This window comes from Myotis myotis, unplaced genomic scaffold (assembly GCF_014108235.1).
Source record: "Myotis myotis isolate mMyoMyo1 unplaced genomic scaffold, mMyoMyo1.p scaffold_m19_p_5, whole genome shotgun sequence".
In the NCBI taxonomy this organism is placed as follows: Eukaryota; Metazoa; Chordata; class Mammalia; order Chiroptera; family Vespertilionidae; genus Myotis; species Myotis myotis.
The window spans coordinates 2169247-2193421 of record NW_023416357.1 but is presented as its reverse complement, the minus strand read 5'-3'; the positions used below and the strand labels follow the sequence as shown (position 1 = coordinate 2193421).

General features: G+C 51.9%; 1 protein-coding gene across 3 annotated transcripts in view; it reads left to right on the top strand.

Annotated features, from left to right (window-relative positions):
• Positions 1-24175, top strand: part of ITGA1 (integrin subunit alpha 1) — a 129563-nt gene that overhangs the window by 103556 nt on the left and 1832 nt on the right. Inside the window, exons 19-29 of one of the 3 annotated variants that reach the window (XM_036307940.1) lie at positions 1652-1861; positions 4404-4484; positions 6166-6242; positions 8318-8407; positions 10437-10539; positions 11111-11224; positions 12379-12483; positions 12637-12741; positions 14065-14157; positions 16556-16672; positions 18816-20385. In XM_036307940.1, the coding sequence (XP_036163833.1) occupies positions 1652-1861; positions 4404-4484; positions 6166-6242; positions 8318-8407; positions 10437-10539; positions 11111-11224; positions 12379-12483; positions 12637-12741; positions 14065-14157; positions 16556-16672; positions 18816-18860 (1140 nt within the window). In that variant the 3' untranslated portion in view covers positions 18861-20385. Of the gene's footprint in view, positions 1-1651; positions 1862-4403; positions 4485-6165; positions 6243-8317; positions 8408-10436; positions 10540-11110; positions 11225-12378; positions 12484-12636; positions 12742-12918; positions 13133-14064; positions 14158-16555; positions 16673-18815; positions 20386-24175 lie in introns of those variants that run through there. The other 2 variants (XM_036307939.1, XM_036307942.1) reach the window with 2 other exon arrangements.

Genomic DNA, 24175 nt, shown 5'->3' with positions numbered 1-24175 from the left:
CGGCAAGGTACACTGTATTCCATCGTTCTAGCACAAGCATGTCAAACTTGCGGCCCACGGGCTGCATGCCTCATTTATTTGGCTCGTGCTAGCCTTTGAGTTTGACATGCTTGTTCTAGCAGGTGCCTATACACACACACCAAAAAAACAACAATACCTAAATCAATTATGTTTTTTAAAAAATCTAGACTTCTGTAGATTATTCCCAACTTGTTAGAACTTTCTCTTGTTGGAGATTAAGGGAATTATATGACACCTGTTTTTACCTCCTGAGTTCAGGACAAATTGAAAGAAAGACATGGGTTGGCCAGTTGGAGCTCCCTTTTATGACGAATGAACATTAAAACACTTGACGTAGGGCCTTTGAAACTATTCTGGTCTGATGGGTGTTCTCCTACTAAATGGACTTAGGCCACAGGTAACCAGAGGGTCACCCCCCGCTCAGCAATGGCGGCCTTCTTCCTGGGCCCCTCGTAACACGTGCAGGATGGAGGCTGGAGCTGAGAGCCTGCTTCCCACGGGCGCGCCACGCCCCAGACAGGAGGTGGGGAGGCGCTGACCTGTGTCCACCCAGGTCCCGGCCCCCAGGTTCACAGTCCCCGGCCCCACCCGGAGAAAGAGCAAGTGCAGGAGGGGTTCCCAGGGGGGCCAAGCAGAGAACACTGGGGACAGGGCCTTGGTTCCCCCCCTTCCCCCCTTGGGTTCCTGTCTTCACTCTCCTCCCTCCAAATCTATTGACTGAGTGTCGCACACGCACCAGGCTCAGAAACAAGAGGGAGGGGTCAGCAGAGTGTGTGCCATGGAGGGACTTCTGCCTGGTTTGGGGGGTCAGGGCACTCCCCAGAGTTGAGAGCTGTGGGACAGGATATCCGTCCTGTCCAGGCGAGTGAGGGAGTGGCGTTCTGGGCAGAGGGGACATGTGCAGAGGTCCTGGGGCCCCGAGAGAACTACACTGACCTCGGCCCTGACCTGCAGCTGCAGATGAAGGGCAGGGGGAGGGCCATGTGGGCGGAGGCAGGAGGCCCAGGTAGAGCCAGGTCATCGCACCTGTGTCCCCTCGGGGTGCCCAGCTGGGAAGCTGTTCGTTTAGTTCAGGGAGGAAATGAGGCTGGACCCGAGGGGGCCGAGGAGGGCGGGAAGGCGGGCGAGGACAAACTCCGGAGGTTGGGGAGGGCAGAAAGGACCGTCCTGGTGATGCACTGGACAGAGAGGAAGGGCTGTGTGAAGGGGGTCAGGAAAGCTCCCAGTTATATGGTGTGACCATTGCCCAGCCCCGACTGGACTCTGTTATCCTCCTAAGGACTTGGTTCTTTCTAACAGAGAATCTCACGGTCGCAGTTGAGTGTGAAACTGTGCTCTCCTAGATTTAGACCTCGGTGTACGTGGCTTGGTTTTATAAAACCATTCTACTCCAGCAGACGGAAGCCGGTGAAACTATCGGCGAACACTGCTTGTTTAAAGGTCGGGGAGTATTTATATCCAAAAGCAGAAGCTTCCCGCTTTCCCCTGCACATTCTAGGGACCAACAGAACATGCCTGTGGTTCTGCAGGAGCCTGCCCCCTGCAGGAGGGGGGATGCCTATGTCAGTATGTCATGCCCCTTAGTCAGGGGTGGTCCCTGATTCTGAAGGACACCCCGTGACCGTTTCAGATCCCCTTCGCCAAGGACTGTGGGAACAAGGACAAGTGCATCTCGGACGTCGCCCTGGACGTGTCCACGCTGGAGAAGGACCTGCTGATTGTCCGGTCCCACAACGACAAGTTCAACATCAGCCTCACTGTCAGAAACAAAGGGGACAGTGCCTACAACACCAGGACCATGGTGCACTACTCCCCAAACCTGGTTTTCTCGGGGATCGAGGTAACTTTCCGGTTCTTGTTCATTGATTCTCGGAACAATGATTAATTGAACCCCCTTTTCATACCGCTGAGCTGATTTTGTTTTTATCCTCGCCCGAGGGCATGTTTATTGATTTGAGAGCAAGAGAGAGAGAGAGAGCAGCGATGTGAGAGAGAAACATTGATCAGTTGCCTCCTGTAGGTGCCCTGACCAGGATCGCACCTGCAGCCTTTTGGTGTATAAGACAACACTCCAACCAACTGAGCCGCCTGGCCAGGGCTGAACTAATTCTCTCCATATATAAAAGGCTAACGTGAAAGTGTCCCCTGCAGAGTTCTACCAGGAACTGGGAGTTCGATCGCTCGCTATGACATGCGTTGACCACCAGTGGGTGGCAGGGAACATGGCGGGTGACAGCGGCAGCAGCGGGGTGCTGAGGGAGCAAGGGGAGGGTGAGGTGGGGAGGCAGGACAGAGGGGGAACCACATGGTGGTGGCGCACAGACAGGCAGGAGGGTGGTGAGGGAAGGAGGAGGTGGGGAGGTGGGGAGGTGGGGAACCTGATCGGCCCTGCTCATCAGCCAGGCCTAGGAACCCTACCCTGCATGAATTTCGTGCACTGGGCCTCTAGTTTTTATTATATTGATTTTATAAGGAAAGAAAGCATTTTGTATAAAATTAGTAGTCTCTACTGATAACAATGCCCACATTTTCTTTAGAGTTTTAGTTTAGATTGATTTTTTAGAGATGGGTGCCCACTCTGGGGCGCAATATGAGGAAGGGATCTCTGATGGATCAAAATTCTGTCTCACCGCATCCTCCACGCGCTGAGTCAAGGAAAAAGTAAACATGACAATCAAAGTCAAAACAGCTCACCCGATGCCCGGGAGGGGTCATGCAGGGCTTGAGCGAAGGAACATTCCCCTGCAGAGAATGAGGCCGCATTCCCACTGTCTGGGTAAAGTCCTTCCTGGACGAGAGAGCGGTGTGAATGCCTGTGTCTCCTCGTCATGCCAGAAGTGTTCCAGTGATTTTGGCCACGACATAGAGCTGCGTAGGGTGCTGCACCAGGAGTCCTCAGCACATCCTTCCAAATGCAAACGTAGCTTTAATTCCCATCTCCGAATGAACCCTCCTGAATTTAAATGCTGTATGTATCTGTGTAAATTCGTCATGAAATGAAATAATAATTTTTAGTATTACTCATCTTAAAGCCAGTATAGTTATCTATATATATAAAAGGCTAATATGCAAAGTGTTCCCTTGGGAGTTCTACCGGGAGAACGGGAGTTCCATCACTCGCTATGACATGTGCTAACCACCAGGGGGAAGTATGGAACATGGTGGACCACCAGCGGCAGCAGGGCATGGAGGGAGTGAGGGAAGGAGGAGGCGGGGAGGCAGGGGAACCTGATGGCAGGCCAGGCCTAGGGACACTACCCGTGCACGAATTTCATGCACCGGGCCTCTAGTTATATATAATACTAAATTCTGTTGTCGCCCGGCTGGCACAGCTCAGTGGTTGAGCATCACCCTATGAACCAGGAGGTCACAGTTCGATTCTTGGTCAGGGCACATGCCCTGGTTGTGGGCTCGATACCCAATAGGGGTTGTGCGGGAGGCACAGCCAATCAATAATTCTCTCTCATCATTAATGTTTCTATCTCTCTCTCTCTCTCCCTTCCTCTCTGAAATCAAGAAAAATATATTTTAAAAATTCTAATGTCTAGTTCCTATAAATTATATTTTCACAGATATTTTTCTCCATTTCTTAAGACATCCCTTAGTCACATGACTAAGACTGGCTTGAAAACACGTCCTACATCACAGCCACATGTTTTCGGTTAGGAGTGTTAGTTATAAATCCAGATGTGCAAAGTCGAGATGGGAAATATTGCCGTGTAGCCCTTGCCTCATTCGTGGCCTCGGTGGAGAGCAGACAGCAATGCACAAAGTCAGTACTTTGTTCACAACACCCGCAATGTGGCATCTCCTCTTCGGCCACCTCCGTCCCGGCTCCCTTTCATCCTCACTCATCCTTTTGTGCAGAGGTATCACTATAGAGCAGCGATCCTAAAGTAGACAGGCCTTCTCCTCCACATGTTAGCATTTCTGAAGTTGCATTTCACAGTCGATGGTGTGGATTAGTCTGTCAGCATATTTTATTCTTACTCTTGGTGTATAAAATAATGATGTCTCATACTTTTTAAAATATATTTTTATTGATTTTAGAGAGAAAGGGAGAGGGAGGGAGAGAGATAGAAGCATCAATGCTGAGAGAGAATCATTGATTGGCTGCCTCCTGCATGCCCCCTACTCAGGATGGAGCCTGCAACCCAAGCTTGTGCCCTGACCGGGAATGAAACCATGACCTCCTGGTTCATAGGTCGAAGCTCAACCACTGAGCCTCGCCGGCCGGGCTGATATCTCGTATTAAATGGCATTTTATATTTAATGGGATAGAGTATAACTAACCCCACCTGACAGCTGGGAAAATTCTAGAAGACCCAGCCCAAGGATTCCACCTGTGCGTCTGCTCTAATTCTGTTCCCTTCTCTTCCCAGGCGATCCAAAAAGACAGCTGCGAGTCCAACCATAACCTCACGTGTAAGGTGGGCTACCCTTTCCTGCGGAGAGGAGAGATGGTGAGCAGATTGTACCAGTGCATGTGGCAACTGGGTGTGAAGAGCACGCTCAAAGCCAGATAGATCGTTCCTTCTCATGGTGCCCAGGGTGCTGGCGGTGAGGGTCGAGTTCAAATGTTGAGCCCTGGGAATCAAAGGCAATTATGGCAATTATGGCACGAGTCAAGCTCAGACACCAAGACAAAATCAGATGTAAGGGGGGAAGTACCTGGTACCACGGAGCTAGAAAGCCCTCATGTTGCAGTGCCATGTAGCAGGCTTTCCTGACCTGTGGGGGCAGTAATCTTTCCAACGGGGGGTTTAGAACTTTGTACAGAAACACTACTGTTCTCTCTCTTTTAATAAAGACCTCATTGAGATATAATTCATATGTCATACAATTCAGTCCGTTAAAGTGGACAATTCAATGGATTTTGTATATTCCCAAATTGCAATTGTGCAACCATCACCACAATCCATCTTAGAACATTTTTACACACACACACACACACACACACACACACCAAAAAACCCTGTACACATTACCAGTTGCCACTCTTTTATCCTCAACAGTCCCTCTCCAAACCCTGGACACCCACTAATCTACTTCCCTTCTCTATGGATTTGCCTATTCTGACATTTTATATATATGAAGTCATACAATATGTGGTCTTTTGTGACTGGCATCTTTCACTTACATAATGTTTTCAAGGTTCGTTGATGTATTAGCAGTTCATTCCTTTTTATTTACAAATAACATTCCATTGTTGATGGGCATCGAGGTTGTTGCTACTTTTTGGCCGCTATGGATAATGCTGCTGGGAATAGCTGCGAACAGGTTTTGGTGTGGACACATGTTTTCGATTCTCTTTGGTGTAAGTCTAGGGATGGAATTGCTGGGTTATATGGCCACTATGTGTAACATTTTGGGGAACTCTGCTGTTGGCATATGTCTTCAAAAAACCTAGCTTCTGGTCTGCCTTTTGGTGTTTATGAAGAATCACGCATTGCATAATTCATATGTATGTGCAGGCACGATTTCTAACAGTAAGGTACCTCTATGCGAGTGTCAGCATAACAGCACATTTTCCATTTTTCCTGAGGTGATATTTTAACTGTGCAAACTTTTGTAAGCAAAACTCACTGGTTTTTAATAGTTTATTCTAAATTGCCAAGTCTTTTATTTGGTTTTCCTTTGTTGTTGTTATTCCTTAAAGATTTTTACACTATGAAATTAATGGGACCAAGTATCTTTCCCTCTATTTTACAATACATATGTATAGATAGTTGCTGATATTTGAAGATTTATACCAAAGAGACTTTAATTGTGATCATTTCATAATTACATTCTTTGATTGTGATCTTGTAGACTATGGTAATATAATAAAATAAATAGGCTGTACCTTCATGGTAATGCTTTATGGGTAGTATAAATTATATTTATTAATATCATTATAATAAAGTGTTTAAATTCAATATTGACATGCAAAGCATATTACATTTCATGTTGAAAAGTACATGTACATCATATCTTATTCCATTTTTTGAGATGTGATGAGTTTTTATTTTGAAAGATAATATGTCTTAAGTAACTTCATGATTTGTGTTTAGGTAATATCATTTATGTAACTGGATATTTTAATCAAAGCAAATGCTTTCTTTATCTGGCCCTAAACTAAAGTTGTATCTTTTTATTTTATAGGTAACTTTCAAAATATTATTTCAATTTAACACGACCTATCTCCTGGAGAATGTGACCATCCACTTAAGTGCAACAAGGTTGGTGTATGTGTGTGCGTGCAGAATAAGGACACTTTTATTTGGTAGAAACAATTTAATCCTCTAACTGGGTCAAACCATTTGTTTAGCAGAACATGTTGTGATCACATCGCTTATCTCTGCCAAACTGCAGTACATTCATTTACAAGTCCACAGGCCTTCCTAACCTCAGCTTTCACTGGCTGCCCATCACTGTCAGCTGAGCCCCTGGGCAGGTCTAGTTTTATGGCCCCTTTCGGTAGTTTAATAAATCTCATCCACATCAGTCAGCGCTTCCGAAAGACAGCACAGAAACATAGACTTAAAAAGGGAAAGGGTTACTACGGAAAGGGAAATAGTGGCTTACCTTCCCCCAAGTGTAAGCACCCCTTGGACCCGAAGCTCCTGAGATACGATTCTGCCTCTTACTGCTTTATTCCCAAGGAACCACCATGCTGCCTGGCCTCTCATAATCACCACACACATGTGGAGTGAACGAATAAACGACAGAATAAATTAATAGATTAATTCGGGGTGCACGACTCACTTGAACGAAACTAGTGTTTATTTGAAATCTACAATGGACAGGATGTGGAATTAGTCCTTGTAGGGATTGCAAAGGTCACTAAGGGCACAGACCTCTCCTCGGGCGAGGATCACCACAGGAGGCTGAGCCTGGAGTGTGGATTCTGTCACGCAGGGCAGAGTGGGACAGACCGTGAGAGAAACAGAAGCCTGTGTGGGAGGCTGTTCGGAGGGGGCAGGCGTACCTCCTGGGCAAGGAGAGCCCGGGCTGCCGGGTCAGGGAGCTTGTCCTGGAGAAGGTCCTTAGGGGAAGGGTAGCAATTCGCAAGCACAGGGGTCCGTGGCGTTTGCTGGCGGGGCGTTTCCGGCCAGATGTGCAGCCCGCGCCCACGCGCCGAGGGAGCGAGAGCACCGGGCCCGCGTGGAGGGACAGTGGGAAATCAGTTGCGCGCAGATGTACGAGCACATGCGAGCGTGCGCCTGCCGTGGGATGGCGAGGGCTGCGTGTCGGCGTGGAGAGGGAGGGGGAGGCGCGGAGCTCCTCTCGGGTCTGTGTGTCTGTCTGCTGTGGGACACGGTGGGCGATGGGGGATTCAGAGCAAAAGCCCCGTCGCACAAGCATGTCTACCCAAGGGGGAGCTGTCACCGCGCCGTCACTGGTTCCAACCATTCAATGCACTGGGAGCAAGGAGAGGCAGGGAGGCCCTCAGCGACCATCCGGAGGCCAACGCTAGGCTCCTGTCCGCCTGGGGAGGCGTGTGTGACAGTAATAACAGTGATGAAAGCGGACACTTACATTTCCTGTGTCGAGCACTTCACACTTGTCACTCCTCAGTCATCCGTTACTTAAATACAACCCCCGCTGTGTAGGTGAGCAAACCCAGACGCAGGGAGTCAGGACTTGCCCACGGTGTGTCCATGCGCAAGAACAGTCCCGGGAAGCCTGGCCCAGAGCCAGCGATGGGAACTGTTCAGTCACTCGCCTGTGCTTTCGTATACAGGGGGTTGTGAGGTGCAGGTATGTGTACATGTGTGTATACACCTGTCTGCATGGGTTTACAGAGCGTGCCATTGAAATGATAACTAAATCCAGGGGATGAGTAAGCGTTTAACAGACACTGTGAGCACCGAGGGCTTGCTGTGGAAAGACTGTGAAGTGAAGACAGAGATTTTAGATTCGCTCTCAGTCGGGTGACCCCGGTGGTGTCTCTGTAAGGCCCTCATCTCTGATAAATAAGAATCGCCTGGGAAAAACATAGCAGTTCTGTGCCCCAGCTTGGACCTAGGAAGCCCGTATCCCTAGGAGAGAAGCCCAAGATCTTGAATCTAAGAATGGATCCAAGGGTTCTAGTCATTACCCTCCCTGGAGTCTGAGAAGCGGGACGGACCCGTTGCGGCTGTCACCCCAGCTGCTCCGCCGTCACCTCTGCCCGCTCCTCGCCCCACTGAAAACTCGGGGGTTGAGCTCCTCTGTGCTTTTACTCAGGTACCAGCCTGCGCCTCTCTGCCGCACGCTCGGCAGTGCGGGGAAGGGCGTGGGTGCGTGTCTGATGCATGTGTGTGTTTTCCAGTGACAGCGAGGAGCCTCCGGAAACCCTCTCCGACAACGAAGCCAGCGTCGCTGTCCCCGTCAAGTATGAAGCCGGGCTCCAGTTCTCCAGGTGGGAGTGCGCTGCCTTTTTAATATGCATGTATATTGGCTTCAGAGAGGAAGGGAGAGGGAGAGAGAGAGACATCAACGTTGAGAGAGAATCATGATCGGCTGCCTCCTGCACGCCCCACACGGGGATCAAGCCTGCAACCCGGGCATGTGTCCTGACCGGGAATCGAACCGTGACCTCCTGGTTCATAGGTCAGTGCTCACCCACTGAACCACACCGGCTGGATGCAAACTGCCTTTTTATGTTGATGCCTTTCTACTGACCCAGGGCTTCTGAAAGTGTGGCCATGGCCCCTGGCCAAGGGCATCGGAACGCCTAGTAAGTTATAGAGAGGCAAATGTGCAACCCCCCCAACCCCACCCCAGACCTTCTGACTCAGAAAACCTGGGGTGGCCCCAGAAATCTGCTCCAGGGAAGCCTCGTTCGCTCTGAGGTCTGAGAGCCGGCACCTAAACAACCTAAAGCACAAGATGCCAGTGCCACGGGCTGCACGGGAGACCAGTCTCTGGTCTAGCGCAAGGAAGACAGGCCCCTTTCAAAGGCCGGTCTCAGAGTCACAGCACAGCTCCTGGCTGCCCTTTTATACTTCTACTAGAGTCCAGTACACAAAATTCATGCACTGGGGGAGGGTGTCCCTCAGCCCAGCCTGCACTCTCTCCAATCTGGGACCCCTTGGGGGATGTCCGACTGCCGGTTTAGGCCCGATAGGGATTGGGCCTAAACCAGCAGTCGGACATACCTCTCACAATCCAGGACTGCTGGCTCCCAACTGCTCACCTGCCTTCCTGCCTGATCGACCCCTAACCCAGCGGTTCTCAACCTGTGGGTCACAACCCCTTTGTCAGTTGAACGACCCTGTCACAGGGGTCGCCTAAGACCATCCTGCATATCAGGTATTTACATTACAACTCATAACAGTAGCAACATGACAGTTATGAAGTAGCAACGAAAATAATTTTATGGTTGGGTCACAACATGAGGAACTGTATTTAAAGGGCCAGAAGGTTGAGAACCACTACCCTAACTGCTCCCCTGCCAGCCCAATCACCCCCTAATGCTCTCCTGCTGGCCCAGTTGCCCCTAACTGCCCTCCCCTGCTGGCCATCTTGTTGCAGCCATCTTATGACCACATGGGGGCGGCCATCTTGTGTGAGGGCATGACCGTCAATTTGCATATTACCTCTATATTATGTAGGATGTCTTAGCGTGCAGAGGATGCAAATGGTGTAAGAATCAGGGTGAAATTTAGTTGAAAAGTCTTATCACTTTATTCTTCTCTTTTCTACGGCATTTTCCTTTTACTGGTAATAGACCACAAAAATGGGAGGCTGGTAGGCTATCCATGTAGACTCTGCTTGTTTCTTAGCCTTTACATTTTATCGGCTATTTTTCTATTCTGCTATCTTCACTTCTCTTGGGACACTGACTCTTTTCCCAAGAATTTTTTCATTTATATAAAAACGAATGTTGGCAAATACTTACAAATATTTTTTATTTGTCTGCTCTAAACAGAAGTGCTCCTTAAAATCTGTATTATACTTTATCCTAAGTGCACCAGAGATCATAGAGAAGTTGCATGGAAAAGACTGCATTTTTAAGTTTAGCGATAAATGTAGAATTTGAAACAGGGAAAAGGTAACAACTTTTTTCAACCTCCTTAAAAGTTATAAAATACCAAAAATACTGTGTTTTAGCCTCGCTATTCACTAAATGCGAGATCAATGAATTCATGAACAATTTTCATTTGGTAACAATGAGATTTTTATTGGAAACACTATACATTTTTTAGCATTTTAAGGCCATTTAAGTATCAGTGAGTATTGAACTAAAAGTATGTATAATCCTTCTGATGCCCCTCAAAGACTTAATTTTCAGCTTTGGGGTAAAAGAGCTTGCCTCTGACTTGAAATCTCTCTTAATAAATATTTTTTGTGAGGTTCCCTGATACGAAGAAAGAGAAAGAATGTGGTCCAATAAAAGTTAAACTTTGTGATGTCTTATTTCTCTTCTTCCTATTAACTCCCTCCAGCTCTGCCAGTGAATACCACATTTCAATCACGGCCAACGAGACTGTCCCTGAAGTGATCAATTCCACTGAGGACATTGGGAATGAAATTAATATCTTCTACTTGGTAAGAAGTCGCCTTTACATTCGTATTGTAAGGAGTTATTTGCACATTTATAAGTTAAATGGAAGTGTTAACAGACACGCAGAAACATTTTGGTTCACCACTTTCTATATATCAACATATTTTTATTTATAATTCAGTGCTTTAAAATAATTTTCTTCAAATTGATCATTATCTCTGAAGCAGTTTTAAAGACCTACCTCTCCAATTTTCTGATAATAAGACACAATAAATTAGAATGATTTTCTAGAAAAACAAACTATGAAATCAAATAGATACTGCCTCCAATATTTACTTTTTTTAAAAGTATGACTGAGTAAAGCACTTTCTAAAAAATACCTACAACTATTTCAGAAAGCGATTATTTGAAATTATCTTGGTAACATTTCTCTGTACTCAACAAGTAAATGATCATCTCAGTGTGCTCTTTGCTACTCTTCCTATGTATCAGACCATAACTTATGTTCTCACTGACACCTCTTAAAGCAGTGGTCGGCAAACTGCGGCTCGCGAGCCACATGCAGCTCTTTGGCCCCTTGAGTGGGAGAAGGTCACGCCTCTGCTTCTCCCCCAGGTCAGGAAAAGCGGGCAGTTCCCGATGCCAGAGCTCAGGCTGACCGTGTCCTTCCCCAACCTGACGGCAGACGGCTTTCCTGTGCTGTACCCACGCCGGTGGGCCTCGTCCGACGTGAGTCCCGGCCCGCGGGTCGTGTTTACAGCTCCCTATTCCGCGGGCCCCTGTGACGGAGAGCTTTACCAGACGAGCGTGGGGAGGCACTTGGAACCATTTTAAATACCAGTAACTTCCCCCGTGAGCAGGTGTATTCCTTCCCTGCAGCTGCTGGGGTGACAGATCGCCCTGAACCGGGTGGCTCAGGACAGCAGAAATGTGTCCCCTCACCCCTGGAGGCCTGGGTCTGCCATTGGGGTGTGGGCAGCGCTGGTTCTCTCCGGAGGCCGGACGGGGGGTAGGGCGGAGGGGGGGGTCCCTCCCTGACTCCTAGATTCTGGCCGCTGCTGCCGACCCTGGCGTCCCTCACCTGTGGCGGCATAACCCAGGCTCTGCCACGTCTTCCCTTTCCTGTCTCTGTACAAACATGCTCACCAGTGAGTTGGGAGCCCCCCTGAATCCAGGGCGATCTCAGCTGAGATCATTATTCACCCCCTCAGCCATGCACCTATTTCCCAGTGGGTCGCCGTCCCAGCGCCCAGGTCTGGGGCTTGGGCATGTCATCTGGGGTCACTAGCCAATCAGAGAGGGTTTCAGATAACCCATCTTCGACTTGTGCCTGAAATGTATGTTGCTTTAATTTGTTGGAGGTGCTCAAACTAAAAGAGACTTTTTAAATAATATATATATATTTTATTGAGTTCAGAGAGGAAGGGACAGGGAGAGAGAGAGAAACATCAGTGATGAGAGAGAGCCCTTGATTGGATGCCTCCTGCATGCCCCCCACTTGGGGATCGAGCCCAAAACCCGGGTACGTGTCCTGGTTCATAGGTTCACACTCACCCACCAAGTCACACCTGCCGGGCAGGTATCACGTGTTTAAAAATTCTCGCAGCACCCCAGCGTGCCGTGGCACCCCGGCTGAGAACCGCTGGCTTATGGGCTAGTGAGTTCTACCAGCAGCCTACCGTCCTTTTCCGTTCCATCCTCGCCGCGATCTATTACAATGCAAAAGTGGCTCAGAAACAGGGGTGCTGCCTGGAGGTGGGTGGAGCATCGCACACGTGCACGGGTGATAACTGACTGTCGCTCACGGCCCCTTCGTGTCATCGCACGGATGCGTGTCCCTCCGCCAGCTCGCGCCGCCTGCTAAAGCCTGTCTTCCCTCCTAGAACGCAAACTGCAGGCCCAGGGACCTCCAGGACCCTCTCGGCATCAGCGCAGGGAAGAAGACGGTCACACTCACGTCGGAAGATTTCAAGCGAGGCACGATGCTGGTAAAGTCGGGAAACCAGACAAGCGCTCCTCCCCCCCATGCCGCGTGCTTGCCCGAGAGAGTCCGTGTGCACTGAAATCATCTGCCACAGACGACTGTCACCCCCCGTCTTCCAATGCCGCGAGCACTAATGCTCACCTCTGCCCACCCGCAGGACTGCAGCACCTGCAGACTCGCCACCGTCACCTGCAGCCTGGCTCCCTCTGACGTGACCCAGGTCAACGTGTCGCTGGTCCTGTGGAAGCCCACGTTCCTGAAGGTGAGTGGCCGCATCGCTCGTGAAGTGGTCGTGCTGACAGACGTCCAGGCCCTCCTTAGCGTGTGCAGCGCGGAGGCTTGGTGGGAAGCCCACCAGATGGGCGTTTGAAAGGATGTGGTCCGAGCCCAGCTCTGCTGACCAGCCACCGGGCCTCGCTTTCCTTGTCTCACCTTCCAGGCCCCTTCCAGTGTCTGCGTCTCCCAGTCTCCTCATCCTCGTCCTTTGCCTCTCAGAAGATAACGCCTTGTAACACCATTTCTTAATAGTGTAGAACTCAGCCCAGAGTCAAAGGCTTATAGAGAGACAGTGCTTGACATGTTAACAGAGAATAGCGCTAACATGTATGACGCATTGACTGTATTAAACCAGACCATCTCTCTGTCCATAGCGATAGCTAAATAAATAGATATGCCCATTTTTATCATATATATATATATATATATATATATATATTTGAAGAACTTTTAAAAAATCTTTATTGTTGAAAGTATTACATATTTTCTCCTCCCCCCATTGGCCTCCGCTAGCCCACCCCTGCCCCCCACTCTGGCCTTCACCCCCTTATTGCCTGTGTCCATAGGATATGCATATGAAGTCAAATACATCTGACAGCAACCTACTTTAGAACTTAGTCCACTGTCTTTTGTAGTATTTGTTTCTCTCTTGGAAGTATTTGGCTCATTATATGAAATTCCCATTTTTGCATTTGATCATACTAAATTGCTATTTTTGCAAGTCACAAATTGTCCAGTGTTGGCAATTTGATGTTTAATCCTGAACACACCCCTCTATACACCTCGTCATTGGAGCGTAGCTGTTTCACGCCTCGCTACGCAAAGGGTGGGCGGGGTTTGAGGCTTGTTTTGCTAAGGGTGCACCTGAACAGAGGCGATTCAGACCACGCTCCCGCTCTCTGGCAAGGCTCCGAGTGATGACGTGAGCGCAGGGAGGAAGGGTGGGGACACAGCCATCGCTCGCTACCACCTGTTCCACTGGGATGTTAGCGAAACCCGTGTCTTTCATCTCTCAGGAGCGGGCGGGGCGGCGAAGGGGCCACCTGGACGGCGGCGGGAGAAGGGTTGCCTCTGGGTGGGGGCCGCCGTGCGACATGCAGACGGTGTAGCGTAGAAACATACGCGCGAAACCGACACAATCCTTCTAACCAATGGCACCCCCACAAATTTCATTTAAAAATCTGTTATTTGGAAATAAGATCAAACTTACGGAAAGTTGCACCAAAAAAGTGCAGCACTCACACACGTCCAGCTCTCGCTGCGATGAGCATCACACACACATTGCAAGTGAGTCCTGTTTGCTTTGCAGATGAGTTTTTCCAGCTTGAATCTCACCGTCAGGGCGGAGCTTCGGAGCGAGAATGCGTCGCTGGTGCTCAGCCCCAGCAACCAGCAGAGAGAGGTGAGTGGGCTCCGGCGGGACACATTGTCTTCCTGCCCAAGTGGTGACCTGGCCTGTGGCCCTTGCTCAGAGCCCAGCAGTGACTAGTCCCGCCCCCAGGGGGCGACAGACACTTTTGCTTCAAACTGTACTTGATCCACCTCAAGTGTGAGTCCAGCCTCATTCTTCTTAGTGAGAAGCAGGGGGGCGGGGGGGGAGGGTGCAGGGGGGCGGGGGGGCAGGTGGCCATTAACACGCCACCGCTGACTCCACTGCTTCCCACTCTCCCAGTCAGTCGATGTGTTTATTTTCACCGCGACGACGAATAAAGCTTCTGTAACTCCCGCCTGAACACTGACATGTAGACCGCACAGCGTCTGCGGGCAGATGCGGAAAGCAGTTCCTGTACAGAGAGGGTCTTCCCCCCTCCGGGAACACCTGCCATTTCCCAGTTTCCCTCTAGTCACCGGGCACTTGGAGCAGGAGGGAGCCTTATTCCCGCGCACACACTCAGGCCTGAGCCCTGGGCGACAATGACAGGCTTGAATGTCCCTCTTGCCCCGTTGCTAAGTGAGGCTGAAGCGTTGGCTACAGACGTGGGCCCTTCGGCATCACTCCCTCCCATCACGGACGGCTGGGCTGTGCCGTGGGGCTTGCTATCAAGTCACTTCGGAAGCTGCCTCATGTTCAGATGTTTTAACATTTCGTATTTCGAAGTATTCTCTTAAATAACTTAAATGTCAATGACCTCATAAATGTTCGCCTTCAAAGAATGTTTGGGTACAACCCATAGAACATATGCATAGAACGTGTGCCTACTGTATACGCAAGTGCTGAGCAGATAGATGCGGGCTTGTCCCCCACACAGGGGAGTCCAGATTTCACAGTGAGCGCCCGCCAAAAAGTGTATTGTGTGCATTCTATTGGAAAAGTGTACGTTTGATTTCTAAATGTGTTTCGTTCACATTTTTAGAATTAGCTTCTTTCCCCTCCGTGTTACTTTAAAATCCCCCGTGGCTCTCTTTATTGTACATCTTTCCCTAACGAAAAATGCCCCTGAATTGTTAGCGTGACTCAAGGTGACCATCTTGCAGTCCTGTGACCTGGGAGCAGGCCCGGTCCCGCCCAGGCTTTGGTTCGTGTCTGAATCTCGGAGAGTTCTTGGAGCCGCGGTGCCTGTCTGTCCCCGCGCCCAGCAGTGACCGGCCGGGCGCCCGAGGTCTGATGGCCGGCCAGTGTGCGGACCCCTCCCCTGCCGGCTTCCCCTCCCCCTCCCTCCTCTCTCTCGGGGAAGCACTAGAGATGGTCCCTGGGAAAGGCACATGCAGAAGCTTGAGCTGTTGTTAGTCGTCCATATCCACCCTCGATGTTTTTCTCAGAAACCTACGGGGTGGGACGGGGCAGAGCAGGGTTGTGGAGGTGGGAGCCACAGGGGGACCTGAGGAGCCGGACCTCGAGCAGCCGCCCTCCCCCAGGTTCACTTCGGTTCAGACCTAACTCACGGGCTCTGACTGGGTCATAGGGAGACACGGTCACGGGGAGACAGGGTTCTGGGGAGACTCAGTCACTGGGAGACACGATCATGGGGAGACACGGTGACGGGGAGACACGGTGACGGGGAGACATGGTCACAGGGAGATACAGGTAGGACAATAAAAAGCCCGTCGGGGTGACACATTTGCCAAAATTCTTTTATGGGTGCGCTTGGCACATGTGCATTTTCCTGTGTGAAATTAGACCTGGTTTGTGAAAAATAAACATGATGCACATTGAATTACCAGTAAAATAAGACTTGCTCAGGGTTTTATGTCCAAACCCTGTGGCAGCAGGCACTCCCGCCTGCGTGGATGCTGCTGTGATGGCGCGCTGAGGTCTGTGACCGTCTAGAGCAGTGATGGCGAACCTATGACACGCGTGTCAGAGGTGACACACGAACTCATTTTTTTGGTTGATTCTTCTTTGTTAAATGGCATTTAAATATATAAAATAAATATAAAAATATAAGTCTTTGTTTTACTTTGGTTGCAAATATCAAAAAATTTCTCTATGTGACACGGCACCAGAGTTAAGTGAGGGTTTTTCAAAATGCTGACACGCCGAGCTCAAAAGGTTCCCCATCCCTGGGCTAGAGCGTGTTTCCGTTCTCCCCGAGGTACAGTCCCCTCTGCCTCTGGGCCTGCGGCGTCGCAGACAGTCCAGTCCGTCTCTGTGTGGCTCTGAGGGACGGGCTTGTCGTTGGGGTGGCAGTGAATGGGGCGCGGTGGAGCTGTGGAGAGATGAGGGCGTTTCCCGGGTGAGCCCCGCGCCTCCGGGGCAGCCAGGAGCTGCGTGCCCTGTGTGGCAGGAAGTGCAGCCGGGGCGCAGCGTGCGGAGTCCTGAAAGCTGTTCCCCGCATCCACAACCTGTGCCCCCCTTCCAGCTCGCGATCCAGGTGTCCAAGGACGGGCTGCCGGGCCGCGTGCCGCTGTGGGTCATCCTGCTGAGCGCCTTCGCCGGCCTCCTGCTGCTGCTGCTGCTCATCCTGGGCCTGTGGAAGGTGAGCCGCCCCCCCCCCCCCGCCCCCCGCCCCCCGCCCCCCGCCTCTCCGTCCCGGTGTCCGCACGGCCCCATGCGGTGCCACACGGCAGTGGAAAACCCTGGAAGCAGGACCGAGGCCAAGGAGAAAGAAAAGTGTCTCTCAAACATCCCATTTTTGTAAAAGAAAAAAAAAAAGATAGATCCAAAAATCAAGGAGGATCCCTTTAGAGCAGGCGGGACCTTCTCTCTGCCAAGGGCCGGTGGGATATTCATGACATCCTCCGAGGGCCGTTCAGAATGATCGACTTAAAAATTAGCCCGTCCAACACTTAATTCACTCACCCCGATGCCTTGGCAGGGCCAGGCCAAACGATTTCTCAGGCCTTATATGGCCCGCGGGCTGGACGTTCCCCACCCCTGCTCTAGCGGTTGGGATTATAGGGAACGTGTGTGTGTGTGTGTGTGTGTGTGTGTGTGTGTGTGTGAGAGAGACACTGGGCATTTTACTGTACGTGTACATGTCTTTCATAAGCAGAGAAGAAGGTACACTCTCTTGCAGAGGGAAAGGGTAGGGTGGGCCGCCATGTCCATTTAAGGATATGTATGGGGTGGGATCACGGTTAAGATACGCCTTATCCTAATCACACCCTTCTATGTATCCTAAAAATCAAATGCTCATTTAACGTATAAACAGATATGTTACATGTTATGCCATCGTTTCGTGCCTGCCTGAGAGGTGAGGATTTTAGTAATTAGTGGACAGAAGGGAAATCTTAGAGATTCATAGACTCCTATTTCAAATCCTCTTGTAAAACTGGTAACACCTGTTTTCTGCGGGTAGATCCCTATGTTTACCCAGATGTTGTGCTTAAACGGAGGTAGGCAGATTTTTAAAACTCTTAATGTTTCATTTTTAAAGAAGCAGAACTGAGATGATAGCTTTTAAGATAAATTTAATAGAGAATAAAATTCCATAGAAAGTTGAATTTAATATTTTCCAAATTTAACATCAACTTGGCATTTACCCTATATTCAACCAATTACATTGTTAAATAGATAAACTATATTAAAAATACGATTGTGGATACATATTCATTTTTCTCCCCCCCCCCCCCCCACTATTATTCTGTTTTGGGCTCAGGGTACCGCATGGTGGTCAGACAATCCTATTCTTTACAAGGTGCTCCCTGATATTTCCAGTGCCCCCCCCCACACACACACACCTTCCATAGTTAAGACACTGTTGACTGTGCTTTACATTCCTGTCGTAACGGCCCCTCTGCACTTCTCAGTCCCTTCCCTTTTCACCCCGCCCCCACCCCGCTCCCCTCTGCACCCATGTTTCTAATACCCGAGAACAGGATTATCTTTGAATCAAGTGCTTTAAGCAACAAATGTCTCTCCATCAAATTGCCGGCAGTTCCGACCACTCTGACTCTCCAAAGGTGACCACCTTCCTCTTTTGGGGCGAGTGACCCTCAGAGGAGAAGACGAACAAAACCACGTTAAGGACGTAGGTCGGCGGCCTTTAGGTCAGTAACTAGAGTCCATAGCTTTTGTCCAGCAAAGTCTCCAAGACGGATTGTCCGCCTTCCCAAACCTCCGGCTCTTCCCTGTCAGAGAGCCTGCTCTGCGTGTAATACCTGGCGTGGCCACCCGGTGGCGCCCGAGCCCGGCTCAGCGGTGTCCAGGCGCCCCCGGCACAGAGCGCGGCTGCCCGCTCGCCTGCTGCTCCCGCTTCCTCCTCTGGTCCTGTGCGCCCCGCACCGCACGTGCCCGCCCGCACCGCTGTAGGAGGGACTTCTCTGCCCGGCCCTGGGGAAGACGATGGCAGCGCGGAGGCAGCGCCAGCTCACCGCGGGGGGCATGTGTCCCGAAATGTCCCCGGGCCCTGGAGGTTACTCCTCTGCCCGCACCGGTGACCACTGGGAGGCGCTGCACTCACCCGCGGACAGGCTAACATGACGTAGTCATGTGACGGCATTTCTTGACATCCGTATTTCTCCGTAGGCCAATGGAAAAAGGCCCTCTCAGTTAGGCTTAATTATCCGAACGCCCAGGATTGTTGACGTCGTAGGAAATCAATTTCTATTCAAGGAGACTGGTACTTATTACTTAAAGTCAAGTTATTAATTGTGTTATGTTGGGTATTCTCTCAACAGATTGGATTCTTCAAAAGACCGCTAAAGAAGAAAATGGAGAAATGAAACATTTTACAAGAGAAAAAATAATTTTTCAATGATCTTTCCTCAGGTTTGCCTCAAATATGTGACAAGAAATTTATAAATATAATTAAAGACAGTCACATAAATTTATATAATCCATCAGGGTTAATCACTTGGAAAATGAAGAGATCAAGCCAGATCCAAAAGCAATACCATATATATATTTTATAAAATGATAAAAATATTTTTAAATAATTACTCATTTTTGTTGAGTATTTAAGCAGACAGTGTTTTGAAGATGAAGAGTAACCTGTAGAAATATGTTTATATATGAAATCACCAAAGTATTTAAGAAATGCTTAGAAAGATTTTTATGATCATTGAAACATTTACGTTCAGAACAGTATAAGTTAAGCTTTTTTTATTGATTCCTCCTCAATATACATCAGCATGAAAGTCAGCCTTTGTAAATGCTGGGGAAGAAATTAACCGAAGAAGGTTACGCCCCCCGACTCAAGTGGTGAACATTTCCCGGGTGGAGGCGATCGTGGACCGAACGGCATTAAACGCCGAGAATCATGCGTTCGGCAGCTTTGTCGTGGACTCAGTCCTCGGGCGGCTTCCTTCCCGAAGTGTTTGGACACTCGTGTGTGCGACTGCGCTGCGACTCGTCCGCGGATGGGAAATCGAGGAAGGCTTGTTTGACAGCAAGCGCACTGACGGCTCCGTAAGCTTTGACACAGCATGCCTCATTCTGACCTTGAGCTCGAAGCCCACGTCCTGTCCCACTGCAGCCAACAAACAGAATCCCCGAGAGCAGCCTCGTGTCCCGGCAGCGACTCCTCGCGACAGGCCGCGTCCTGCGTGGGACCCGCTGACGTGGACTCTGAGTGGGACGTCGCAGCGGGAACGGCCCCTGAGGACGGGAGAGGCCCCCAGGGGAGCCGACTCAGCAGCAGCTCCCCGGCCCGGTCCGGCCGCCCAGCCCCCGGCGTGGGGGGGGCGCTGGCCTTCGTTTCTGAAGGCGATTTGCTGTCCAAGCCTCGGACCCCGAGCAAGGGGCCTCCCTCCGCCTTGCATGTCACCAGGAGGCCAGGCTTCTGAGCGCGGCCCGAGCAGCACCCAGGACTCCAGAAACGCCTTTCGAGGGACCTCGGGTTTGACCCCTCAGCCCACGGAAGGATGCCACCCGCGGGGTGTGTGGTTGCTCTGAGGCAGCGTCACGGCGGGACTCACGCGGCCGGAGCTCCAGCTGCTGCGCGTCCGGGCAACTGGCGACGCGGGCACAGCGGCCCACGGGGACCCCGCGCTGGAGCGTGAGCTGGGGCCTCCGCAGCGACCCCCTCTTCCCTCCGACTGGCCGGCACCAGGCCGGCACCTGCCGCCATCAGAAGGCCCTGGCTCCGCTTCGCTCCAAATCAGGAAAGGCGTGACAGGCCCTGGGTTCATTTTTTATTTTTAAATATGTTCTTATTGATTTCAGAGAGGAAGGCAGCGGGAGAGAGAGAGAAACACCAGTGATGAGAGAATCACTGACCGGCTGCCCCCTGCACGCCCCGCACCGGGATCCAGCCCGCAGCCCGGGCCTGTGCCCTGACCGGGAATCAAACCCTGACCTCCTGGGTCACAGGTTGACCCTCAGCCACGGAGCCACGCTGGCTGGGCCCTGGCTTTCATTTTTTAAAACTGATTTCTGTGGAATTGCCTGAGGACCGGGGTCAGCGGCCCCATGGCTCTCCGCATGGACCTCTGCGATCCCGTGGTCAAGGTCAAAGCCAGGCCTCCAGGGAGAGGCAAGGTCATCACAGCCGGGAGAAAGGCCAGGTCTCTCCTGAGCTGGCCTCCGCCCGCCGCCTGTGGCTGCAGAGCTGTCCACTTAGGAGTTTCCTCCACCCCCACCCCCTCCAGGCATCAAACCCTCTCCCTCCCAGCACGACTTCCTTTGCTGGGCCACGCTCGGCCTCTGACTCAGAGCCACCGGCGCACAGTCCCGCGCACAGTGGCCCCGCAGCGCCGCCCTGGGCTCACGCATCCTCAGATAAGCCGGCGGGGAAGGTGGCATTCACACGGCCCCTGAGACGCCAGGAACGCAGCCCCTGAGCCGGGGGTGCGCACTTAGACCACACGCTCTGCACGCAAAGGGAGTGGAGAGGGTGGCCTGGGACTCCTTAGAGAGAGAGGAAGGGCTGCTGGGCCCGTCACTCACATGTCACTTCTGGGTTTTGAGTAGAATATTTAATGAACCCGATGCCCCATTTCCCAAATATAATCACTTGTTGAGGTTTATGTGTGTCTCTGTGTGTACGCGTGTTTGTGTGCATGAATACACACGCACAGGCACACAGGCACAGAGTCCATACAAAATACCTCACTAGCACCAAGTGGCAGTTTACAGAAAATAAACACAGAAAAGCCACACCAAAAAGAAAGGTTTGCTTCATTTTCATGAGCGTGTAGCGTGAGCATCCAGTTCTGCAACTAAAAATAAGGCCGCGGGTCTCCCTCCCGAGTACCTCCTAAAAACATCCTAGCGCAGTCCGTGATTCAGAAATAGACTCAACTTTATCATGTAATTTTAAGCTATTTACTAGGAAAAGTAGGTGGAACTTACGCCTGTTTATTAAGTTATTAGCTACGTTCAATTGCGGGATACTTCCTTTTTGAGTTGATTATTGCTTACCCTGTGAAATGAACTGTGACGTCCCTTCCTTGACCAGCCATGGTGTGTTGGTAAATTCTTTAACTCTCTCTCCAAAGGGAAAAACTTTTGCATTTTTGTCCCATTTCCGTGCTCTGAATAGTCCCGCCGTAGCCACTTTCCACTCCCAACAGGACCCTCACCGGCTTGCAAAAATCCCCGGAAATGTCTGCCGGCCCCTTCTTGAGGCGAATGACCATGATGGACAGACAGGCAGATAGATACGGAGATTTAACATGTTGTACATACACACATAGGCAAACACAGTAATTATAGCTCAAACGATGCTTAACCTACTGATCTCAAGCCCAGCAGACACAGTGCTCAGTGCCCCACGCTTCCATGTCAGTGTCTGAAACATTAACAAAATGCCCTGGCCTTGCGGGGGAGGGGGGCGGCTGGAAGCCAGGCTGCGTGAGGTGGACGTGAGGCTGGGGACGCAGAGCGGGGGCGGCAGGGGCGGTCCTCCTTCGTCAACATCGACCTTCTCTCCCTCAGCGTGGGCTCCAGGGAGCAGCTGGCCCTCTGTGCTCAGTTGTCTGCCCTGAGCAGTGGCTCCTGGACGATGTAATCTCTGACTGTTTTCTGTGTAATTGTTCTTGAAATGAAGTTGCGGACGGAGATCTATTTTACAAAATGTGCCGCTTGCTCCACCCTGAGAATTGTGCCTGTAATGACGTTGATGTAGACCCTCTCTCTCATGAAACCATCATGTGTCAGGCTCCGTTGTAAAGTACAGATTCGCACCCAGAGCCAGGCCGCTGCCCAGGGCCAGGGAGACACGGGGTGGCGTCGAGGCCGTGAGCAGCGCTGCCCCTTCTCTCGGCATCCTCGCCCCCACCCACGGGCCACCGCCTGCAGCGTGAGCGAGGCCCCAGGTCCCACACTGCTTCACACAGGTCCTCTGTGGGAAGGTCCGCCTCGCCTGCCATCTGCCACCCCACAGACACGCGGTGAGCGAGCTGGGCAGCCGGCCCGGAGCGCGGGGCGCCAGGGCTGTCACGTTCTTGGTCGAATCAAGAGGCTTCTGGCAGATCCATGTTGAAGACTTCATACCCCAGGCACCTTCCTTCACCTTGAGGTTCCCGAGGCCCCGCCCTTGGTCTCCCCCCGAGGGAGGATCCAGGCCGCGGGGAGAGAGCGTCTCCACGGGCTCTGCCAGGAAGCTGCTCCGCGACGTGATGGCCGAGGGGGTGGCGGATGCGGCTTCAGGCCTTGCCCCTCTGGGCGTCTCGGGACAGCAAGCACCACACAGAGTGGGAGAGGCAGTGCGCCCCGGAGAGGGGCCGTCCTAGAGGACAGGCCACTGTGGGCTCCCGCAGCTCTACCGTGTGGGGCTCCCTCAGCCCCCCCTCACCCAGGAAATAACCCAAATAACCCAGGACACGCAGAAGGTTCTGCAGTGGCCTCACAGCGACGGTGCTGCTTTTCACTAAGAGCAGGACTGGGAGCCGCAGACTCCACACGCAAACCCGCCGCAGGGGGGAGCACTGGCACCCCTTCCAGCAGGCGCTGCTCACAGTCCCTCCCAGGGAACCGAGGCCGCCCCACCTGAGCTCCTCAGGGCGGGCCCAGGGCCAGGCCACCTCGGCAGCCGGAGGAGAGAGACAGGGGCCGCCGTCCAACCTGGGAACCCGATGAGCAGGTCGGCCTCGCTGAGCCGCCTGTCAGCATGGGCCTTGAGTTTAGAAATTGCAAAGAAGAGCCTTTCAGGTCAGCCGTGAGGAAGGCAGAGGAGCTGGCGTAGGCCCTCCGGGCAGCCCTCTGTCCCCCCACACCTGGCCCGGGGGCACGGGGCCTACTGAAGAGAAGGGACCCTCTGTCCCTACAGGGGCCCCAGCTTCTCTCCTGAACCCGCTGGGTGCCTGGACCAGTCCGCACATCACACACGCACACACATCGCACATTCACATCACACACAGACATCACACACACAGGCGCACATCACACACATACAGACATCACACACACACGTGCACACCACACACACACGCACGCGCGCGCGTGCACATGCCCAGCTGGCTAAACCCTGGACATTCCGCAGATGTGCATGTGACTTGGCCTTTCCCCGTCACCACTGAGCTTGGAGCCTCACTCAAGGCTCCCCTGCCTTTTCCTCCCGCGCGGGCTGGAGTTCAGTCCCTGAGCCCTGGGCACGGGACCTCTGTGCTGTCCGTGGCCCCTCTCCCTGCTGCCTCCTGTCCGTGGCCCCTCTCTCCTGCTGCCTCCTGTCCGTGGCCCCTCTCCCCGCTGCCTCCTGTCCGTGGCCCCTCTCCCCGCTGCCTCCTGTCCGTGGCCCCTCTCCCCGCTGCCTCCTGTCCGTGGCCCCTCTCTCCCTGCTGCAGCCTGGAGGTGCAGAGGCCAGCCAGCCCTGTGCCCCTCAGGCCTTGAGGGGTGAAGGCCCCTGCTGAGCCCCAGAATCCCTCCATTACCTGAGACAGTGGAAATCGAGGCAGTAACCGAGGGACCAGTGACACTCAGCCCATGGCTACGTTTAACTCCAGCCTCGTCCGGGTCACACCTGCGTGAAAGCAGACTCGCGGGAACTGTCGGGGCCCCGGGCGGCCGAGTCTGTACTGTGTCCCTTCAGCTGGACCTCACTCACCCTGGGGACGGACATGAAAGGCGAGCAGCAAAGGCAGGTGTCCTCCCCAGCAGC